The sequence below is a fragment of the Charadrius vociferus genome, unplaced genomic scaffold (genome assembly GCF_000708025.1).
Source record: "Charadrius vociferus isolate BGI_N301 unplaced genomic scaffold, ASM70802v2 scaffold1, whole genome shotgun sequence".
Lineage (NCBI taxonomy): Eukaryota > Metazoa > Chordata > Aves > Charadriiformes > Charadriidae > Charadrius > Charadrius vociferus.
The window spans coordinates 9516190-9535709 of record NW_009647680.1 but is presented as its reverse complement, the minus strand read 5'-3'; the positions used below and the strand labels follow the sequence as shown (position 1 = coordinate 9535709).

The 19520-nt window shown below is 41.7% G+C and overlaps 1 protein-coding gene across 1 annotated transcript in view; it reads right to left on the bottom strand.

The window, feature by feature from the left end:
* TENM4 (teneurin transmembrane protein 4) overlaps nt 1–19520 on the bottom strand; it is a 376063-nt gene that overhangs the window by 185690 nt on the left and 170853 nt on the right. The window contains exons 6-8 of the mRNA XM_009881209.1: nt 17733–17903; nt 12414–12628; nt 4744–4954 (exon numbers count right to left, since the gene is read on the bottom strand). Of these exons, the coding sequence (XP_009879511.1) occupies nt 4744–4954; nt 12414–12628; nt 17733–17903 (597 nt within the window). The remainder of the gene's footprint in view (nt 1–4743; nt 4955–12413; nt 12629–17732; nt 17904–19520) is intronic.

Here is a 19520-nt window from a genome sequence, read left to right as displayed (position 1 = left end):
AACACAAGTAGTCACTGAGCGCTTCCATGGAGCATCTGGAGTCCCATTAACAGCTACAGGGTGCTGACTCAGCAAAGTACTTCCTAAACTTCCAGCCTCTTTTGCTCGATATAGCCTAAGGAGAAGTTCAGAAAAGGGTAGTTTGGACATTAAACCCACTTTTCCTCACACAGAGTCCTGAAGATCTAATCATACATGGGGGAGTTTTAAGTCAAGTAACTCAGGCATTAAGGAGCTAAAAGAAAGTGTGAGGCAGAAGACATCACACCCCACGTTAGTCTGCACATATCCTCACTCCTCAATATTTACACGAAACCAACTTAGACTTTTCCAGACATTAGCAAAGCAAGTGTAAATAACGTGAATGGCTTTGAGACTGTAAGTGGATCACACTTAGGCATCCCCTCTGACTTGGAAGTGGATAGAATTTAAGTTAGCCCACACATAGGCAGCAAAAGGAAGGGAAGCAAATCTAAGCGACCGAGGCGCTTCCTTTTCCCTTTGCTAAGAAGAAGCTAAACATGGAGGAATTTCACCCAGAGCTAAGGAAGAGTGGTTCTTGTCACCTCTCACCCAAGGAGAGTTCCCAGGTCCCACACTTGCCTCTGTGCCCTGTCATTTCTTCTCTCCTCTCGAAGCTCAGTCCCACTGTGAAGCACTCCTCTGTTGATATCCTTCTTGTGTGTGAACTGCTGTCCCGGGGACTGGATGGGGGGGGGTTATATTTTAGGCTATTGCAGGAAGGGAGCTTGCCTTTTGATGTATATTGCAACGTGCGGTATGTGCTGGCAGCCACACCGCCAGCTCGCTTTGCACTTTGATGGAGCAAAAGGACTTGCAGTAATTTTCTTTATGGATACTGGAGGGGGCAGGAGGAATAACGGTCCTTTTCTTAAACTTAAGCGTTGTCTCTTGCAGAAGATAAAAGCGAAATAAAGCCTTGCATCCTACCACGGGTGTTCTACATGCGTTCCCTGTTGCTTGTTGGGTGACATGCTGGTAAACAGAGATGCTCTGCTCTCACAGGCAGCTGATTTTGTGTTTCCTTTTGATTTCTCAGTGGCCCTGCACAGCCAAGCTTGCCCGAGCTCAGCAGTAACAGCTGCTGGAAGACACTTTCTTTCTGAATGTGGATGCCGCTTTCAGGCTCTCAGATGTTTCTTCCTTCTACTGAGCAGATTTTTGGCCAACATCTCCCTCTCAGATGTGCCTATTCCAGCTGATTCCTCAGCCTACTATTTTGCTCCACTTCGACAAGATTGCTCGGAATAAATCACCACTATCAGGCAGAGGTGAATCCACAAGGCGCTTTTCAGAGAAGTGTTCCCATTAGAAATTTCACAAAGTGCCGTCAATGTCATTGACAAAAAGGTTAATTTATTATTGAGAGACCTTGATTGTCCGTTCCTTTCTAAAGTCTTGCATTGTAATTCAGAGGAATGGGATATAAAAACGCTATTAAAAGATGAAAACTTTACCAGAATAATCTTTTTTTCCCCTCCACGTGAATAGCCTGTATTATGCAGAAGCATAAGCTCTGACAGGCATAACGATGCTGCATCCTCCCCAGGTTTACGTACGGTGGCATGTAACAGGCACACATTTTGACACCCCCTAACACTTTAGTGACGATGATTCCACACCCTTTTAGAAAACAGGCTAAACTGCCGTCTCCTGCCCTCAAAATCAGCCCTAATGTTCCTGAGTGGATTTGGTTATAGCTATATCAGATATGACAGACAGCCTCACAATTTATGAAATTAACTGTCTGTTATCAAACTGGGAATACAGATGCTTTTTTTTCCCCCCAGTTTTCTCCAGTTTTCTCTAGAATAATGGAGGCCAAATCGTTCCAGACAAGCACTGCACAGTAATTGCAGTTGATATTGTCATACAGAGCCTGCGATGATTTTATTGGCGCTGAAAAGTTCAGTCTGTTGGAACATAGCAGATATACTTGGGAAATCAGCACCCTTTCCAGTCAACATCGTTACGGCTGAAGTAAACGCTGTGGTCCTTCACTCAGGTGAGTCCTTACTCACAGGGAGGTTTGCCCGCACAGTTTGGCTTTATGAACTTATCGTTATGATCGCCATTCTCAATTTTGTGCTTTCTACTATTATCTGCGATTATTAATTAATGCTTAATGCATTCTCCCAGCAGTTCTATCAGCCTCGTAGCATCTCTGGGGAAATGTCGTTCTCCTCAGTTTTACACGCTGGGCAGCTGAAGCGTGAGCCCGGGCTGGGTCAGAATTAGCACATGAGTCAGAATTCAGGAGTTCCAGGCTGCCGGTCCTCTTCTCAGATCACCGTATCCTTCTTCCTCCTGCATTGCAGCTATACTATTCACTCTCACTGCAAGCCCCACATCTGTGCAATAATAAAGGAAGATTTTTTCTATGTGTTCCTGCCACAAAAAGTGAAATTAAAATGGCAGCTTGCCTCCGACAGTCAACACAACTCCTCCGCAGGTTCCTCACCCCACACAGAAAGATCTAAGCCTCTCATCACGTGTGACTAGATTTATTTGTTTGGCATTGCAATTTTACACCCTGGTTCATAAACACTGTGTCACGTTGCTGTATCCTCTTTACTCTGGCACTGACAAAAATTAAAACACTACAGTACTATAGTATTTATAGACTTAAAATCTAGCAACCATGTCTTGCCAGACCTCATGAATACACTAGAAAGGTTCTGAAGCATTACAGTACATTTACACAGAACACCTGCCTTGATTTTTTTTTTTTTAAACAAGCTGTTGAAATCTAGGCTAAGAACAACGGTACCGAGTTGTTAAGGCTATTATATTTATTTATGGTACTTATAAAAATGCTGCATTTCTCTGGACAAATTCTAGCCACGAAGCCACATCTTCCGACCTAAAGTTTTTACTTATCTCAAGTGAGTTTCAAAGTGTATAGCTTGTACCTAAACAGTTTCCTGCACACTATAGCTTTGTGTCGCTACACCGCTGCCCGTGAGCAAAGTGATTCCCGCGTATGGGGCAAAGGTCCCTCTTGTGTAGCAAAAGAAAACTTCTTTGTACTGAAAGACGGAATGATTCAGGGTCACTGGGGGATATACCACAGACTGTTGTGTTATCACATGGTCATGAAGGTACAGTGGAGAGTAAACAAAACCAAATAGGATTGCCTTAAACCCAGTCTGAAGTGCTGTTCACCCACACCATTCATCTACTGTTCAAAGGCAAATTAAGAATATTTTGCCTTTTCCTCATCACCCCATGTTAGTGCAATGAGGCCAAGAGAAAAGCCAGGCTAGAACCTCACTGAGCATCACTTTGGAAACAAGAACAACTAGTGACTGTGCTTTAAAAGTGTTTTCTGCTGCGACAGCCTTACTGATATTCCTGTGAAATGTCTCCTTTTAAACCGGAGACATTCTTAGACAAGGAAAAAAGTCACTTTCAGAAGAATACCTCGAGGTTATTTTGGGCAGAAAGTAGTCAGTGTAAGGAAAAACTCAAATTGCTAAGGCAAACTAAATGACAGTAAATCTGCATTCTACAGAGCAAGACTTCAGTTCCATAAGCTAACATGCAACTATTTCTGGTGTTGCTTAACTGTGAACAGGACTGAACGTGTGCATTTCAAGGTTTTAAATTTAACACAGAGTATTTTAGCAGTTTCCACTTCTGCATTAAATAAACTTTAGTGCTAAAACGGAATATTGGGATCTTAATGACTTTGCTTTAATAAGACCTAAACTTTTAATTAACCTGCCAAGACAAATTACAGCCCATAGCTCTTAGGTAACTATTGCAGACAGCTGAGACTCAACACCAATGCCTCTTCTGGGAGAGGGATTAATGGCAGCTTTGGAATGAGTCTGCTTTTTTCAGCAAAGAAAAAAAAGTCCATTAAACAATCACTGTGGCTAGAAGAAAGCTGAGTGCTAGTTTTATGGAGCAATCTTTAAATTACAACCAAATTAATTTGGGTATATGAACAGTTTCAGGAGGTCAGTCAAATTTAAAATGAAATATTATGGAATGAGAAACAGATTCTGATATTTACAGGGCGGAGGAAGAAGACCCCGTGTGCCAGGCTGTCAGGCAGCCACCAGGCAGCATCCTTCCCTCCTTGGACAGCAACAAATCGCTACCTTTACGCCGAACTGGCAGAGTACTTTACTGCCAGAGAAACCGTGAGACCTGTTTAGTTAATTTGTTCTTCTTAAGAAATCTCAGCTTCTTTCTGTTAGCAAGGAGAAAGAAAGATTCCCGTTATTGTGGCTCCTGCTACCAAGCCTCGCAGTGCTTTTTATTGGCGTTTTAACTGCAGTACTCTGCCTCGATTCCAGCTTGAGTAGTTTTGACGGTGCTCAAAGGCAGGACTGTCCGTCACACAAAACTGCTGTGCGCTCTTCAATCATTCCTATACCTCTGCTCCAGAAAGAGAAAAAAACCACACCAACCAACCAACCAAAAAACCTAAATAAAAATAAGATCAAAGGAAGAAAATGAAGCAGGGAATTTCAAGCTTCTAATCCATCTTTGGCACTGGCTCGAATCTCGTTCCGGTTATAGTTCCTAAAAAGGCCTACAAATACTTATGAGATATTTAGGACCTAACAGTATTGAGCCTGTTGCTAAACACATCCCCTACAAGCATTCTCTCTGAAACCACACGTAGCTACCATGCAACTTGAGTATGTGCGTTAATACCTGGCCTCAAGGCATATTTAGCAGTTTAGGACTAATACAGGAAATCCTTACCAATAGCAGTAGTAAGAAAAGAAACCACTTCCGACTCCTTGCCGTCATTGTAGAAGGCTAAATGCCATATTCCCGAATCCAAATACTGGATAAATCCTGTCTCGTGGCTGGTCAAGGGCACAAAAGCTCGGTGTTGCCGCTGAGGTCCTTCTAAGCTCCTCGCCTCCTGTGTCAGTAGACGTCTTCCATCAAGGAGCTCCACAAAGTCAAACTGAAAAATAAAAAAGAGCGATGTTTGTGTGCATTTCGGGCTTCCTCAAGCTTAGTCTCTTGCTCCGGGTCTGTCTTATGAGGGAGACAGACATACTTCACATCGAGTATTAGAAACGTACATGTACAGAAGCATCATGAACAGGATTTTCTCTGCTAACTCAAGTACGTTCCTGGACTGCATGCAAGTAACCATTTGGAAATAGCTGGTATACAAATGTATTTTTCTATAGTTATATGAATCAAGAATTCATCTTTATTTAGAATGTGACTTAGGACATATTGACCCTACTGATGTGTTCTCATTCTGTAGAAACATAGGCAGGGAAACATGAGGTCCAGGTAGCATGCCTACATTGCACTGTAAGTATGATAAGAAACTTCTTTGTTAGCTTCGTTGCATCTTGGCTAATAAGGAAAATAGACGGAAGAATGTATCTAGCCTAACCGAGTTGTTTGCCAGAATTGCTACGGGTCCATAAAAAGATCAGAAGTATTTGTAAGTAAATTCTGGTAGAGGTTTTGCAGAAGTATCTTGCGTAGCCAGTACGGGTTTTATCTTAAAGCAATAGCAAAAGTGGCTTTAAGATCATAGATCAAGATGGAAAAGAGATAAAGTAATATATAAAAGTCCCGTTTAGGGGGTGACTTTTGGAATTTTTCCTCAAAAGGTCATGGGGTTTTTTTGCCAGGGTAACTTCAGCTGAACAACTGCTTTGATTTTGTGATTAGTATTGCACCTTTAGTTCCCTACTTAAATAACTTTCCACTGACTTTCTGCAATAATTACATTTTGTCTGGTAATATATTAATGGGGCGAGTGAGATACAAACCTAGCAGACATCACAAATGTTAAGTGAACCTTACCTAATCTGACTTTTATCATGTCTTTAGGTGACCGGGACATCTTGTGAGCAGAACCCAGCAGCTGAGGCACAGCTCAGATGGTCTGTTCCCTATCTTTACTTGGTTTTGCCTCTCTTATCCAGTTGGTCAAATAAACTTGTAGTTTTGGGCAGAATGGAGGAAAACAGGCAGAAAGAAACACCACCACCTATTTTTGTACAAACGAGTGTTGCTGCAAAGAATGGTTGCTGAGTGTTGGCTGAGTGTGGCAACAATATTTAGGCTTCTTATCCTTTTAGACTTTACTGTAGCAAAATCTGGGGGCTTCTGTTATATTATTAAGTTGTTTGGTATGGTCTTCAAAGTCAACCAAGATAAGGACGTGATGACATGTTCTTTCCCCTGCAGTCATTGCTAAGTTAAAAAAAAATATAAGTGTTTATTTCCAACAACATTTTGAGCAATAAGCTATATATGACATAGCTTGCACAGCTCAGCATGAGCCAGCAATGTGCAGTCGCAGCCCAGAAGGCCAACCAGATCCTGGGCTGCATTAGAAGAAGTGTGGCCAGCAGGGCGAGGGAGGGGATGCTGCCCCTCTACTCCACTCTTGTGAGACCCCACCTGGAGTACTGCATCCAACTCTGGAGTCCTCAACATAAGACATGGACCTGCTGGAGCGTGTCCAGAGGAGGGCCACGAGGATGATCCGAGGGCTGGAGCACCTCTCCTATGGGGAGAGGCTGAGAGAGTTAGGGCTGTTCAGCCTGGAGAAGAGAAGGCTCTGGGGAGATCTTATTGGGGCCTTCCAGTACCTAAAGGGGCTACAGGAGAGCTGGGGAGGGACTTTTTACTGGGGCATAGAGTGATAGGACGAGGGGGAATGGCTATAAACTGGAAGAGGGCAGGTTTAGATTAAACATTAGGAAGAAGTTTTTCACTCTGAGGGTGGTAAGGCACTGGCCCAGGTTGCCCAGAGAGGTTGTTGAGGCCCCATCCCTGGAGGTGTTGAAGGCCAGGCTGGACGTGGCCTTGGGCAACCTGGTCTGGTGGGAGGTGTCCCTGCCCATGGCAGGGGGGAGGGAACTCGATGATCTTCAAGGTCCTTTCCAACCTAAACCATTCTGTGATTCTATGAAATGACAAAATTTGTCCTTAGAATATTTCAATTATTGTTAATTATTGTTAATTATTTACATGAAAAAAGTTTTGAACCTTGCTTTAATTTTTTTTTTTTTTGCTATATTTCAGCATATAGATGTCTCAAAGTTGGTGCTGAAGTATCTTCTGAGAACATAAAAGCTGGCACACCTGCAAAGGCATTCCTTTTGGGTGTCTATCCAAACTAGCTTTGTCAGAGATAGAGTTTCTGTTTTCAAAAAAAATATAATGTAAATACAAATTACAGAAATATACAATATAAAAATACAAAATCTAAGAACATAATGTAAATATAAAATCTAAAAATATATAATAAAAAATGTAAGTTTCTGTTTTGAAAAAAATAGAATGATTTAGTAATTTTAAGTTTAAGGGGATACCAGTGAAAGGTTGGTTTGGATGACAGTCTGCGAGGCAGATATTTGTAGCCACTGTGAGGATGAGCTATTGCCCAGGCTGATTCCCTCTCAGGTCTCAGTGTGGGTGTGACTGACACGGCTGAGAAGGGCGGTGACAGAGGACATCACGGTGCTGTCTGGTTGCTGGGAATGTCGCAGTGGAGTTGAGTTTGACTGAATCACGGAATCACAGAATGGTCAGGGTTGGAAGGGACCTCAGGAGATCCTTTAGTCCAACCCCCCTGCCAGAGCAGGGTCACCTACAGCAGTTGCACAGGACGGTGTCCAGGTGGGTTTGGAACGTCTCCAGAGTGGGAGACTCCCCCACCTCTCTGGGCAGCCTGTGCCAGTGCTCTGCCACCCTCACAGGAAAGAAGTCCCGCCTCATATTCAGATGGAACTTCCTATGTTCCAGTTTGTGCCCGTTCCCTCTTGTCCTGTCACTGGGCACCACTGAACAAAGACTGTTCCCATCCCCCTGGCACCCTCCCTTGAAGGATTTATAAGCATTGATAAGTTCCCCCCTCAGTCTTCTCTTCTCCAGACTGAAAAGCCCCAAGTCCCTCAGCCTTTCCTCATAAGAAAGGTGCTCCAGTCCCCTCATCATCTTTGTAGCCCTTTGCTGGACCATCTCCAGCAGTTCCCTGTCCTTGAACCGGGGAGGACACATTGGCCGGGTGTACTGAAGACGTTAAAACCAGTAAGAGAAAAACCTACATATTTCCATTTCTATTTTGGAGCATGATGGAACAGACTGATTAGATTTTTAAAAGGCAACTGCAGACACCATAGGTAAAGTTCATCTCCCCAAGCTCTGATATCGCCATGAATTAGTTTTCTAGAACCACTGGACTACAGTCAAAGAAAGAGACGCTTCGGGAATACAATCATCTGCCTCATCCTAAAGTTGACATCTAAGAATGTGCCTTACAAGCATCCATTTCTTGCTATGATGCTTAAAGAGGTAAGATGCACATGCTTAAAGCTTAGTGAGATGAAAACAATCTCAAGGCACCCAGATACGGCGCTGTTGTTGCAGTCTAATCTGGGTTACTCTCACTTGGGGCAGCCTATAAAAAGTAGAAGTTCATTTTTACAAATATTTGCAAGATGCTGCTGTGGATGTTGATGACTTTGCAAAGTTCCTAGTTACTAGCCGTAAATATTAATTGAACAACAAATGGATTGTGCTTTATTGCATTTTAATACATTCAGAGGTTTGTAATGTGCAATTAGAGTTACTGCACGCAAGGAAACTGTAGATAAAATATCACGTTAATCAATTCAAATTGTACAAATGGAAAAATGCCTCCCACAAGCTGTGATGGCCAATCCCTAAAATTTATGATTTAACAAAATTTGGCCTAGGTTAAAGAGAGTTTAAAAAATGATTTGATCTAGGAATATTAAATCTAATAGACCGTAATAAAGTTGTGTAACTTTTATTATGATTTGTTGAGAAGGATGAGAAGAAATGCTTTTAGTTAACAGTAAACTATTTTAAGCTTCTGCGGGCTTTATTTCGAAGTCTACAGAAAGCTGGAACTTGCAATTTCTTCCTACTTATTAGTGCCCATGGTTGTTGGCAACCTCGACTAGAAGACAGATCACCACAGGCAGAGAAAGTTTCTCAAACAGAATCTGGAATAGTTTCGTGTTTTATCATGGATAAATATGACTTTTAACATTTTACCAAACTCAGGAATATATGCTAAGGCTCACGCTACATAAAATGGATTATCTGAACAGAAGAAATATCCAATTATCTAACACAGAAGAAAACCTGATTATCAGCTAGAATTTTACTAATGCCATTAGTAAAGATAGGCTGGGGAAAAATAATTGACCCTTTATTAAATTCTTCCTGTATCACTGCTCTAAGCATACATTTTGCCAAAATCTTCTTTATGACATCCCTTACAAAACTTGGAAAAATAAAACTCATTGGGTAGATTTGTGGGGTGCTGCAGACAGTCTGGCTTATGCAAAAGAAAAGATGGGATTTGTGCAATATGTATTAACTTTGACAGACAAGTTTACAATTTCAATACGGAAAACAGGTTACCTGTTTAATGACTCCTAAGACTAATAAACTATGGTGAGATTAAACACTGTATAAAAATATACAGGAGAACAATGTTTTAATTGACAGCAGGTTTATAAAATAATAAATCTAGGAAAAGGGATAATTTAAAAACTAAATTAAATATTAACAAGTAATAAATCAATATTGATTCAATATCTGCAGCTTCATTAAGTTGTTTTTCAGAACAGGGTCAGTTTTGTGATCTCTGTTGTTTGAATAATAATGTCCCTCTGATCATTTTTGGTGATGTTTTTGGTCCAGAGGATGATTTTTTTATATACTTGGCAGCTCTCAAGCAGTGGCTACACAAAAAGCAGCGCTTCCAAAGATTCTGAGCCTCCTCCAGCAGATAATATTGACAAACATGTGCCGCATCCCACATTGAACATCTCATTCTCAGCTGAGCCTTCAACTAATACACAACCACCCTGTTTTAAATGGGAAAGGTCCTGACACTGCCAAATCACTCGGAATATCCCAGCAAAAATAATGTGAAAGAAAAAACAGCAGCAACAGCGAAGTCGGTGTGGGCTTCTTAATTGCTTATAACATTACTATGGTTGGCTACAGCGTCCTGCTACATTTAACTATTTTGGTTTAAGTTCAATAGACTTGGGGTTTAGGTGTTAAATTTTACATTTGTTATTTAAACAATTGAAACTATTAACGCAATAATTCCAGTTACATAACAGAAATTAATAATGATAATAAATAAGTAAAATCAATACAGACTTCTGATCTACAGTTAGTATTATGTGACCACGCCTCGAGTTTTTATTTAAATAATACAGGAGTTTTAAGTTTCAAATGCTCGAATCTCCCTGTAAAAAGAGACTGATTAAAAATGGGCAATAACAGCACTACTGTGTCACTGAATTTATGACCTGCTGATCCTATTGAAATATTTTAATTCTGCAGAAAAGCAGGCAGAGAAAGTGTAGATTTATGACACCCCTTTGACATAAATAAGTTGCAGGTGTGTTAATATGTAGAAAAGACCGCATTACCCAGAAAGATTGTAATAAATATGTTTGTTTGTTCAAAAAGAGAATAAAGGCAGGGTATTTCTATAAATCTGAAATAGTGTTGGTTGCTAAGCTTTTCAGGTAATAGAGGAGGGCAAGGGTAAGATACAACCTTAATATAAACCTGGTAATGCTTTGATAACTTGCTGATGCAAGTGGGAGTAAGATGCTTTGCATTGGCAATGAGAGTTATGCCTTAATGTATTAATCAATCTGGTTAAGAACAGCTTAGAAACTGAAGTGGAAAGTCAAGAAAATAATATATAAAGTCCGTATTTAAGGAGGTGGTTCTTCAGAGCTTTTCCCAGCAAGCGATTTGTTGACATGGCTTTTCACAGAATCACAGAATCTTCAGAGTTGGAAGGGACCTCTAGAGATCATCTAGTCCAACTCCCCTGCTAAAGCAGGATTGCCCAGAGCACATTACTCAGGACTGCATCCAGGCGGGTTTTGAAAATCTCCAGAGAAGGGGACTCCACCCCCTCCCTGGGCAGCCTGTGCCACTGCTCTGTCACCCCAACTGTAAAGAAGTTTTTCCGTGTGTTGGGACGGAACTTCCTATGTTCCAACTTGCACCCATTGCCCCTCGTCCTGTCACTGGGAACCACCGAGAAGAGTCTGGCTCCATCCTCCTTCAACCCACCCTTTAGATATTTGTAAGCAATAATAAGGTTTCTCTTCTCCAGGCTAAAGAGTCCCAGCGCTCTCAGCCTTTCCTCGTATGGGAGATGCTCCAATCCCTCAGTCATCTTGGTTGCCCTTCGCTGGACTCTCTCCAGCAGTTCCCTGTCCCTCTTGAACTGGGGAGCCCAAAAGTGGAAACAGTATTCCAGTTGTGGCCTCACCAGTGCCGAGTAGAGGGGGAGAATGACCTCCCTCGACCTACTGGTCACACTCTTCCCTATGCAGCCCAGGATTCCATTGGCCTTTTTGGCAACAAGGGCACATTGCTGGCTCATGGACAATTTACTATCTACCAGGACCCCCAAATCCTTCTCCTCAGAACTACTTCCCAGCAGGTCCACCCCTAACCTATACTGGTGCTCAGCATTTTTCCTCCCCAGGTGCAGGACCCTGCACTTGCTTATGTTGAACCTCATTAGGTTCCTCTCTGCCCAGCTCTCCAGCCTGTCCAGGTCCCGCTGGATGGCAGCGCGGCCCTCTGGAGAGTCAGCCACCCTTCCCAGTTTGGTATCATCAGCAAACTTTTTTGCCATGGTGCATCAAGAAAAGCAATCATCGCTTTCATTTTAGTCCTACAGAATAACAACTCTATCTTGATTTGTGCCTAAGACAGTGGCTTTCTGCAAAAAACTTGAATTTTGTTTGGTTAAACACCAGTCACTGGGCCCTGACCAATCTCAGTCTAACCTGACAGTCAGTGTGCATAACGTGAAGAGTTGGCTCGAGGCTTTTCAGCACGGAAGACAAAAGTGACTCTTGCTCCCGTGAGGGTGAGCGACCGGGCTCTCGCTGCTCTTACCGTGCGAGGGGACAGGCAGGGGCTGACCGAGGGAGACAGACCCGAGGGACACGAGACTGTTTAAGGGACGATTCTTTTTGATGCAGTTTCAGCGGGGTTTGCTGCTTCAAGGGGCACTGGGTGGACAAGGCGGTATCTCACGCCGCTAGGAGCAACCAGCTGATAACCTCAGTGACCACCAGCCCACTTTGTAAATATTAATTTACAGGGGAGGAGCCTTCCCCTCCCCGGGCAGTTTGCTGCCTCAGGCAACCGCCGGCTCTGCCTGTGCCTACAGCCAACCGGGTTAAAGGGTGTAAATTTTGCAATTGTCACTTGTTTATCTTTCTCTGGATAGATGATCTCTAACATCTTGCAAGCACGCGGGAAATTCTTGAAAGAAATAGCTGAAATAAAACAATAAGCCACGAGAACATACAATTTAAGACAACTATTATTTAATTGAAACGAGGTGCCGTTACCTGCGTATGTGATGGTGGGAGGCCTTTTCTGCCATAGATGCCAACCAGAGCAGCTTTTCCTAAAGACACATTGAATTTCAGATGCACTGGGTGGTCGATGAACACCTGAGATCTCCAAAAGATACCAGGAGGGATCTTCTGTGTGGCTCGTCTGCCAACATCAATTTCTCCAGAGTCTATAAAACTGTCGTCTGGAAAGAAACTACTGGGCTTTCCTGGCAAAACACGGGAACAAAAATCTTGGATTAGCCTTAGATCCTAAAAGTAATCCAATCATACTGGTATCTCTGACACTAATCTTGAGAACCAGTCTATTAGTGTCTTCAGATTACTTTGTGTAGCCAATCCATACAATTACGGGAGGAAAACCAGGAAGGTTATCTCTGGCTTCAGTAACTGCTTTGTTTGAAAACATGAACATGGGAAGAGCAACCTGGAGAAAAACAGCCTTTTGTTTAAATTGTAACATCAGAGAGTGTGTAATTACATTCTGGAGATAAGAATAAATCATCTGACATTATGTCCTAAGTGAATATAAGTTCACGGATGGAGAAGTCATTATTAAATTAGCAAAGAGAAGTGTAGTGATAGTGAGGTAGACACATGTCACAGAATGGAATGGTAGCGTGGAGGAGAACAGCGGCATGAACGATGCCTAAGTGGGGAAAGGAAAATGTTTCTCTATTAAATTAATTATTGACAGTGGTAAACGCATTTGACATTTGTTCAACAGTCCATAAAAAGCTAAAGAAAGAAAAAAACTGAGAAAATGAAGGAAATCATACCCTGCACTTGAGTAATAGCTACTAAAAAACATGAGAGGTTTTAATTGGCTTTCAATACAATCTGTAAAGTGCGTTACGGTTATCCATCTTTCAGAAGACAAGCAAACGGAGGCATCTGTTCCTCAAAGCGACCACCAGGCTGGAGAGCCGGCGTATCTGGATGGCAATCAGTACGTGCCATACCCTCCAAGGGAGTCAGCAGGGAGCTCGGCAGCCCTGAAAAACACGTCTGAGAAATCCCAGGTTAGAAATTCACACACTCACGGTTCTCAAAACTGGTGGCCGCTTCAAAAATCTGGAAGCCCAGGGAACGAGGGGCAGAATGAAAAATAAAACGCCAAATGCTGCCTTTTCAGCCTTTGCTATAAGCAGTGGCGTCAGCTTTACCCGTAGTGCATAAAGGCAATGAAGGAGGCAACCGCTCAGCAAGCAGCCCTTATTTAAGGACACTTCTAGTTAAAAAGTATGCAGTAGTGTCACCTGAAAGATTTTGGCTTTAGTAAGGACAGCATCATGTCACCAACAAGGACTAATGATTAATTTTAGAAATTCAAATAAGTTTGTTATCTCATCTCCATGCCATTACAGCACACTACTCTGTGTTTCACAGATCAAGCAATCCTAACAAAATGAGAAGGAAACTTTCAGGGACACGCAATCTTTTGTAGGAAAGTCACATTCTGGGATTTTTTTTCTTCCAGAACCTACATTTGGGAAATGGGAAACAAAAATATCTTTTCCCATCCCCCGTGAATTCAAGTCAAATAATCTTAGAATTTACTTGTGTTGAGAAGGTGATTGGTAGAACAACCTTTCACTTTATTGTTTCAAATGATAATATTTCCTTTAATATTATGTAATATTAGTGATAATATTTCCTTAAACTTCTCCATATACCATCCCAACAGAAACTCTCTAGGACAAACAGATGTAAATTGTTAGCTGTCTCTGTAAAATCCATATAGAAATTATATGCATATTAATAATTAACAAAAGAAGTTTCTGAAGATGTTTCTTTGTAGGATGGAGAATTTTTCTCTCTTTTGGGGGTTTGGGTTGTTTTTTTTTTGTTTTTTTTTTTTTTTTTTACTTATGTAAAACTTTTTAGCTGAACTTTTGGTCCAAATAAGACTAAACCCTTGTTTAAAGTTAGCAACTGCTTGAGTACACTGCTGGAGCGGGACTTGATGGCCTGTTTCATTTCTGTGCTCTCTTGTGGCAGAAGTTTTATCCATTCCAGCACAGCCTAAAAAGTAAAGGGTATATATACACGTTCATAGAAAAAACGCTACTGGTAGTTTTAAAAGATCCTCATTTATCCTTGTTCATCGCATTCAAATAAATACAGGGGGGAAATCTGCTGACTTTTCATCCTTTTTTAGTCAAAGTGTATATTAATATAGATACTCAGAAGCAGCTTAGGTAAATGGACATTCTTTCTGAATCATTTTGTGCTGATAGAGTACAATTGTACAATGAAAATCCACTAGCTTGATTCTGAAGGGGATTAATTTATCAAACGGACTGTTAATATTTATTTGGCATACTAAAAACAACTTTTCACACTGTCGGGATTAATGGAAAGTTCCCATGTCCTCATGCAAAGTTTCTCATTCTATTATTGTGAGAAGAAAAGATTCAGGATTCCATTAAAAAAAATCTAAAGACGTCACATGTTTTGGTTCAAATGAAGGATATATTTTTTCTGATTACTACTGACATGTTTTATAGATTCTTAGAAACTCAGATGAAAACCTCAAATATTTGACATGCGCCCTGATTGTTCGTTAATAAAAACTGTACATCGGAGTGAATCAGGGGAGGTGAGAATTTAATACGATCGACGTTGCTGTGGGAGGGGCAGCCTGGAGAAAACGAGCACCGTGTGTATTCTGCCTGTACAGAGAGCAGCGCTTGCTCACGCGAGCAAAAATGCTTCTGTGATTGATTCGATTTCACAGGAATAATCGTTTGTACACACAATTACAAAGTTTATGTCTCCTCTTAGTGGACAGCTGCATGTCTGAGAAGTTGATATCCTAAGAGTTGTTATATCATGTTGCCAGCGGTTGTCATTTATCCCGAAAGAGGAGCCCAAAGAAAGGCTCTCTTCACCAGGCTCAATTCAGCCCCTGAAATCCATCCCTGTTCCATCAGTTTTAGCCTACAGTAACATCAAGCCCTGTGGACTGGATACTTCATAAAGAAAGTACAATAAGAAAGCCATTTCAGCTTCTAATCAGAAATTAGGTTTTAATCAGAATATCTGACTCCTTAAAATTAACTTCAGGTCTGAATTCTTAATTGGGCTGTCAATTACTTTGCTCTTGCCACACATTACCTTGAACTTTTTAGTTGCCGTAGCAACTATTCCTAATTTATTTGGATACCAAAATGAACTATTTCATTTCAGCCCTTGCTGAATCTGCTTGTATTTTTGACAGCAAGGTACCCTGACTCATCAAAACACTTAAGAACAGACTTCTGTTTCTCTGACATGGGAGAAAGTGCTTTGCTAAACAGGGATGGGCTTAACCATAGGTAAACGCTGTGCTGGAGCACAGCCACAGATGAGAAGGAATGACTATTACTGAGAATTGGCAAAACGTCGGTAATCATTTGTTCAGACCAACTGTAAGGATATTCTAACACACTCCAGCCGATTTCGTTGTGATCAAGAACACTTCCAAATATATTTCAAACCTATTTTTAATAAATTTCAATCACAGAATCATAGAATGGTTTAGGTTGGAAAGGACCTTGAAGATCACCGAGTTCCAACCCCCCTGCCATGGGCAGGGACACCTCCTACCAGACCAGGTTGCCCAAGGCCACGTCCAGCCTGGCCTTCAACACCTCCAGGGATCGCAAACATTCTGGTTTAGAATAGCAGCCACGCAGCACTGCTAGTCCAGAATTAGTTGCAGAGTCATCCGATGGGAGAGAGCTGCATTTTAAGGCTGGACAGGAGTGTTCCTGCAAGAGAGATCTTGTTCTAATGTGGTTTTTAGTCAGGACAAGATATTCTCCTCCAAAGCCCACAGATTCCCTAAGATCTGTACAAAGCACCACCTTGAGGGGGGTCTTCTAATGACATAACGAGGGTGTTTCCCAGATTTCTCTTTTAGCAGAGCTCTTTCGCAGCAATTGATACTTCTACTGCTGTCACTGTAAGCACGGCTGAAAAAGAAATCAAGTGGAGGTCTTTGATTTGGACAGCAGTTTGGGATACATCCATTTATTTTCATTTTGACTTTTCAAAGGAAACGGACAGATCAAAACTAGATGTTTCAAAAATAAAACATATGGCAAGTTGGAGGGGGAAAAAAAAGGATCTGTCATGAAGTATTTTTGAACACAACAGCAGGGATATCTGCAGCTCGCTGTAGTGTCTAGTAAGGTTTGCTGAGAATAACCCGCTTAGCTGACTTTTCCTTGTAGGAACTTGATGTCGGCCATCAGTTGCTATTAAATACACCGTTTTAAGGAACGCACATAACTGTGGCCTTTATTTGGACTAATAAAGACAGATAAGCTCTTAAAGAAAAAAACAAACCAACAATTAATTTATATTAAACATGTAAACATAGGCTCTCGGCCAAATTCTGGGGAACTCTGCGGAAACTTCTGAGTTCACTGAGTTGCCAGAACAGTAGCACACTTCTTATCTCTTACCGACAAACCTTCTTCCCCAAAATAACTACCAAAAATAGCCAATGACTTCGATTTTATTGGAATTTGTTAACCTCCTGTAAAGAAGCTTGACATGCAAACAAAAGAGCTTTCTGAAAATTCAAAATTCTCATTTCTCCAGCTAAGCCTTGGGAGGGATAAACCACCTCTCCTTGGCAGACCTTACAGGTGCTTTTGGCAGTGCTGCCTCCATGGAAAGCACAGTAAGATGTGAAGCTGCTGGATAATGGGCTGCTGAATTGACAAACCAGCGGTCACTTCGAATTTCTGTTCAAATTGCAAGCTGTCGACATCATGATGCTTTGTGGAGACTAGGCTTTTTATCTGGCTACTTTTGCAAAGAGGTCCACCTCTGGAGTGCCAAAACTCGCAGTGTAATAGCTCTTAGTAAATATTTTGGTCCTCCAAATATTTGGTACCGGGTGGCAAGGAGTAGGCTAACCCAAACCTTTTTCTACTGTTGTAGAGAAAGCTTAACCCAATGTTCCTGGAATCATTTAATTTTCAAGACGCATTTTTTTCCCATGAAAAGAGCCGCTCGAGGCAGGGTTTTCATGACGGCCTTCTGTAGCCTGTGAGATATGATGCAGATGGTTCCACCTTGAGAATGCCTTAGATGTGTGGTGAGGGTTGCACACAGTTTTATTGCATTTCTGGATATCAGAAGAGTATGAAACTTTGAAACACAGGGAAACAAGACCGACGACTACTAGTTCTAGACGTGAAAGACTGGAAAAAGCACCTGATGATGGCAGCATTGAGGGGAATGGAACATGAGATTGGATGGCTGGAGTTCAGAGGCAGACAGAAGACTCACAACATGGACACACACCAACCATACCTTCACTGGTTCCTTTGCCTTTCCTGTCAGGTAACTCTAACCCTGTGCCCCCCGAAGGATATAAGGAGACGTCCGTTGGCACTGGCCAACTGCTGGCTGTGTCTTCCGTGATTTCATACATCTGCCCTTCCATCGGCTGCAGGTGCCAGTTTAGGCCAAACAGGTGCATGGCTGTGGTGAGCAATGAGAAAAGTCATCTTTTTCTGTTTGGGAGAGTTTCAGAACTACAGGGGCACTTTCTAAACTCTCGCTCCGCTGCCTTATTAGTGGTCAATGCTTTAGAACAAGAATGGGATTAATGTAATTAGACAGTCCCTGCTGCTTCTACCATACCAACTCCCTAGGTCTTTCCACCCACTTAAACTCATTTTAGATCAGCTGTGCCAATCCACTCTACTTCTTCCAGTAGGACCACTCCTGACTCACGGCCTGTGTGAGAGGGTAACCAGGCACAGCGTTTCAGAAAGCTCCCAGGGCTGGGGTGACAATGCAGTGAACACAGAAATACAAGGAGTATTATTTATCAACATACCAATAAATCCCAGGAAACTGCACTCTGGTTTGTTTTGCTGCATTCATAGCGTATTATATAGGTTCTTTTTTTTTTTTTTTTACCCACCAAATATACACAGAAGCTCTTATAGACATCTCTGACAGTTTTTCCTGAATAACACCAAGTAAAAATGAAGGCAATTTAAGATCCATCTTGCACACATGCCTTTGTGTTGAGCAACACAAATGCGAGCGACGACAACTGAGCACTCCTTGGTACAACTCTCCCATTCGGATCAAAGATACATCCTCAACATTTGAAAACAAGCAGCACCACTTAGATTTGTGTGGTATCAGGGCATAGCTCTCTGTAGGTTTCTGGGCCACACAAAGTCATCCAGTTCACACGTGAACCTTTTTCAAGGCATTACGTAAAGACAAGTGAAGTTAAGGAACAAGACAGAATACTTAAAAAGCAAACACATGTATGAGGAGTAGGGAAAATCATATGCTTATACAACTAATACTTGAAAATATAAAGCAAAAGAATGTGGCTTCCCAGATCGGTTCTTCCATCCCCAACATAAACATTTCATACTCAATCAGTATCCAGTTTAGCTTCGGGCTCTACACAGCTAAATGATCCGGTATTTGCTACACTTAGAATGACATTTCTTTTTTAAGGGAACGCCTTGATATTTTACACTATAATTTCTCCAAGAAACTGTACAATGGCACCAGCATCGCAGCCATTTAACATAAACAAAACCAGTAAAGAAACAGAGCATTTCCACTGCCTATAATTCTCATTTTATTCACAAAGACACATCTGAGCCTGGCAAGCAACGTCAGGGACAAGTGTTTAGTTTATTTAAACCTGTGCATCAGGAACAGTCTTTTCAAGAGGATTGAAAAGTAACCTGAGTAGTTCTCCAAAAACAACATGTATAGGCAATTTAGCAAAATCAGTGATTTTTTCATTTCAGTCTCAATTAGGTCATCTCTTACTTACTAATATGAATAAGCTTATCTTTGCACTACTACGACATCACAAAACACAAGAGCAACACTCCCCTTTTACCATGTAAGTGGGGACTGGGCTTGTTAGCAAAATCTTAACCATTAAGAAAGAAAATACTCTCCTAAAACCCTCAACCAGCAAGGAAGCACAGCAAGGAACGTCTCCCGAGGAGGACCTGTTCAAAACTCAAACATTTTTATCCGGGAACACATAGCAAGAAAGTTTTCATCTGAAAGGAGTATATGTAGTTGGCAGAGAAACCATGGAGGGAAAGA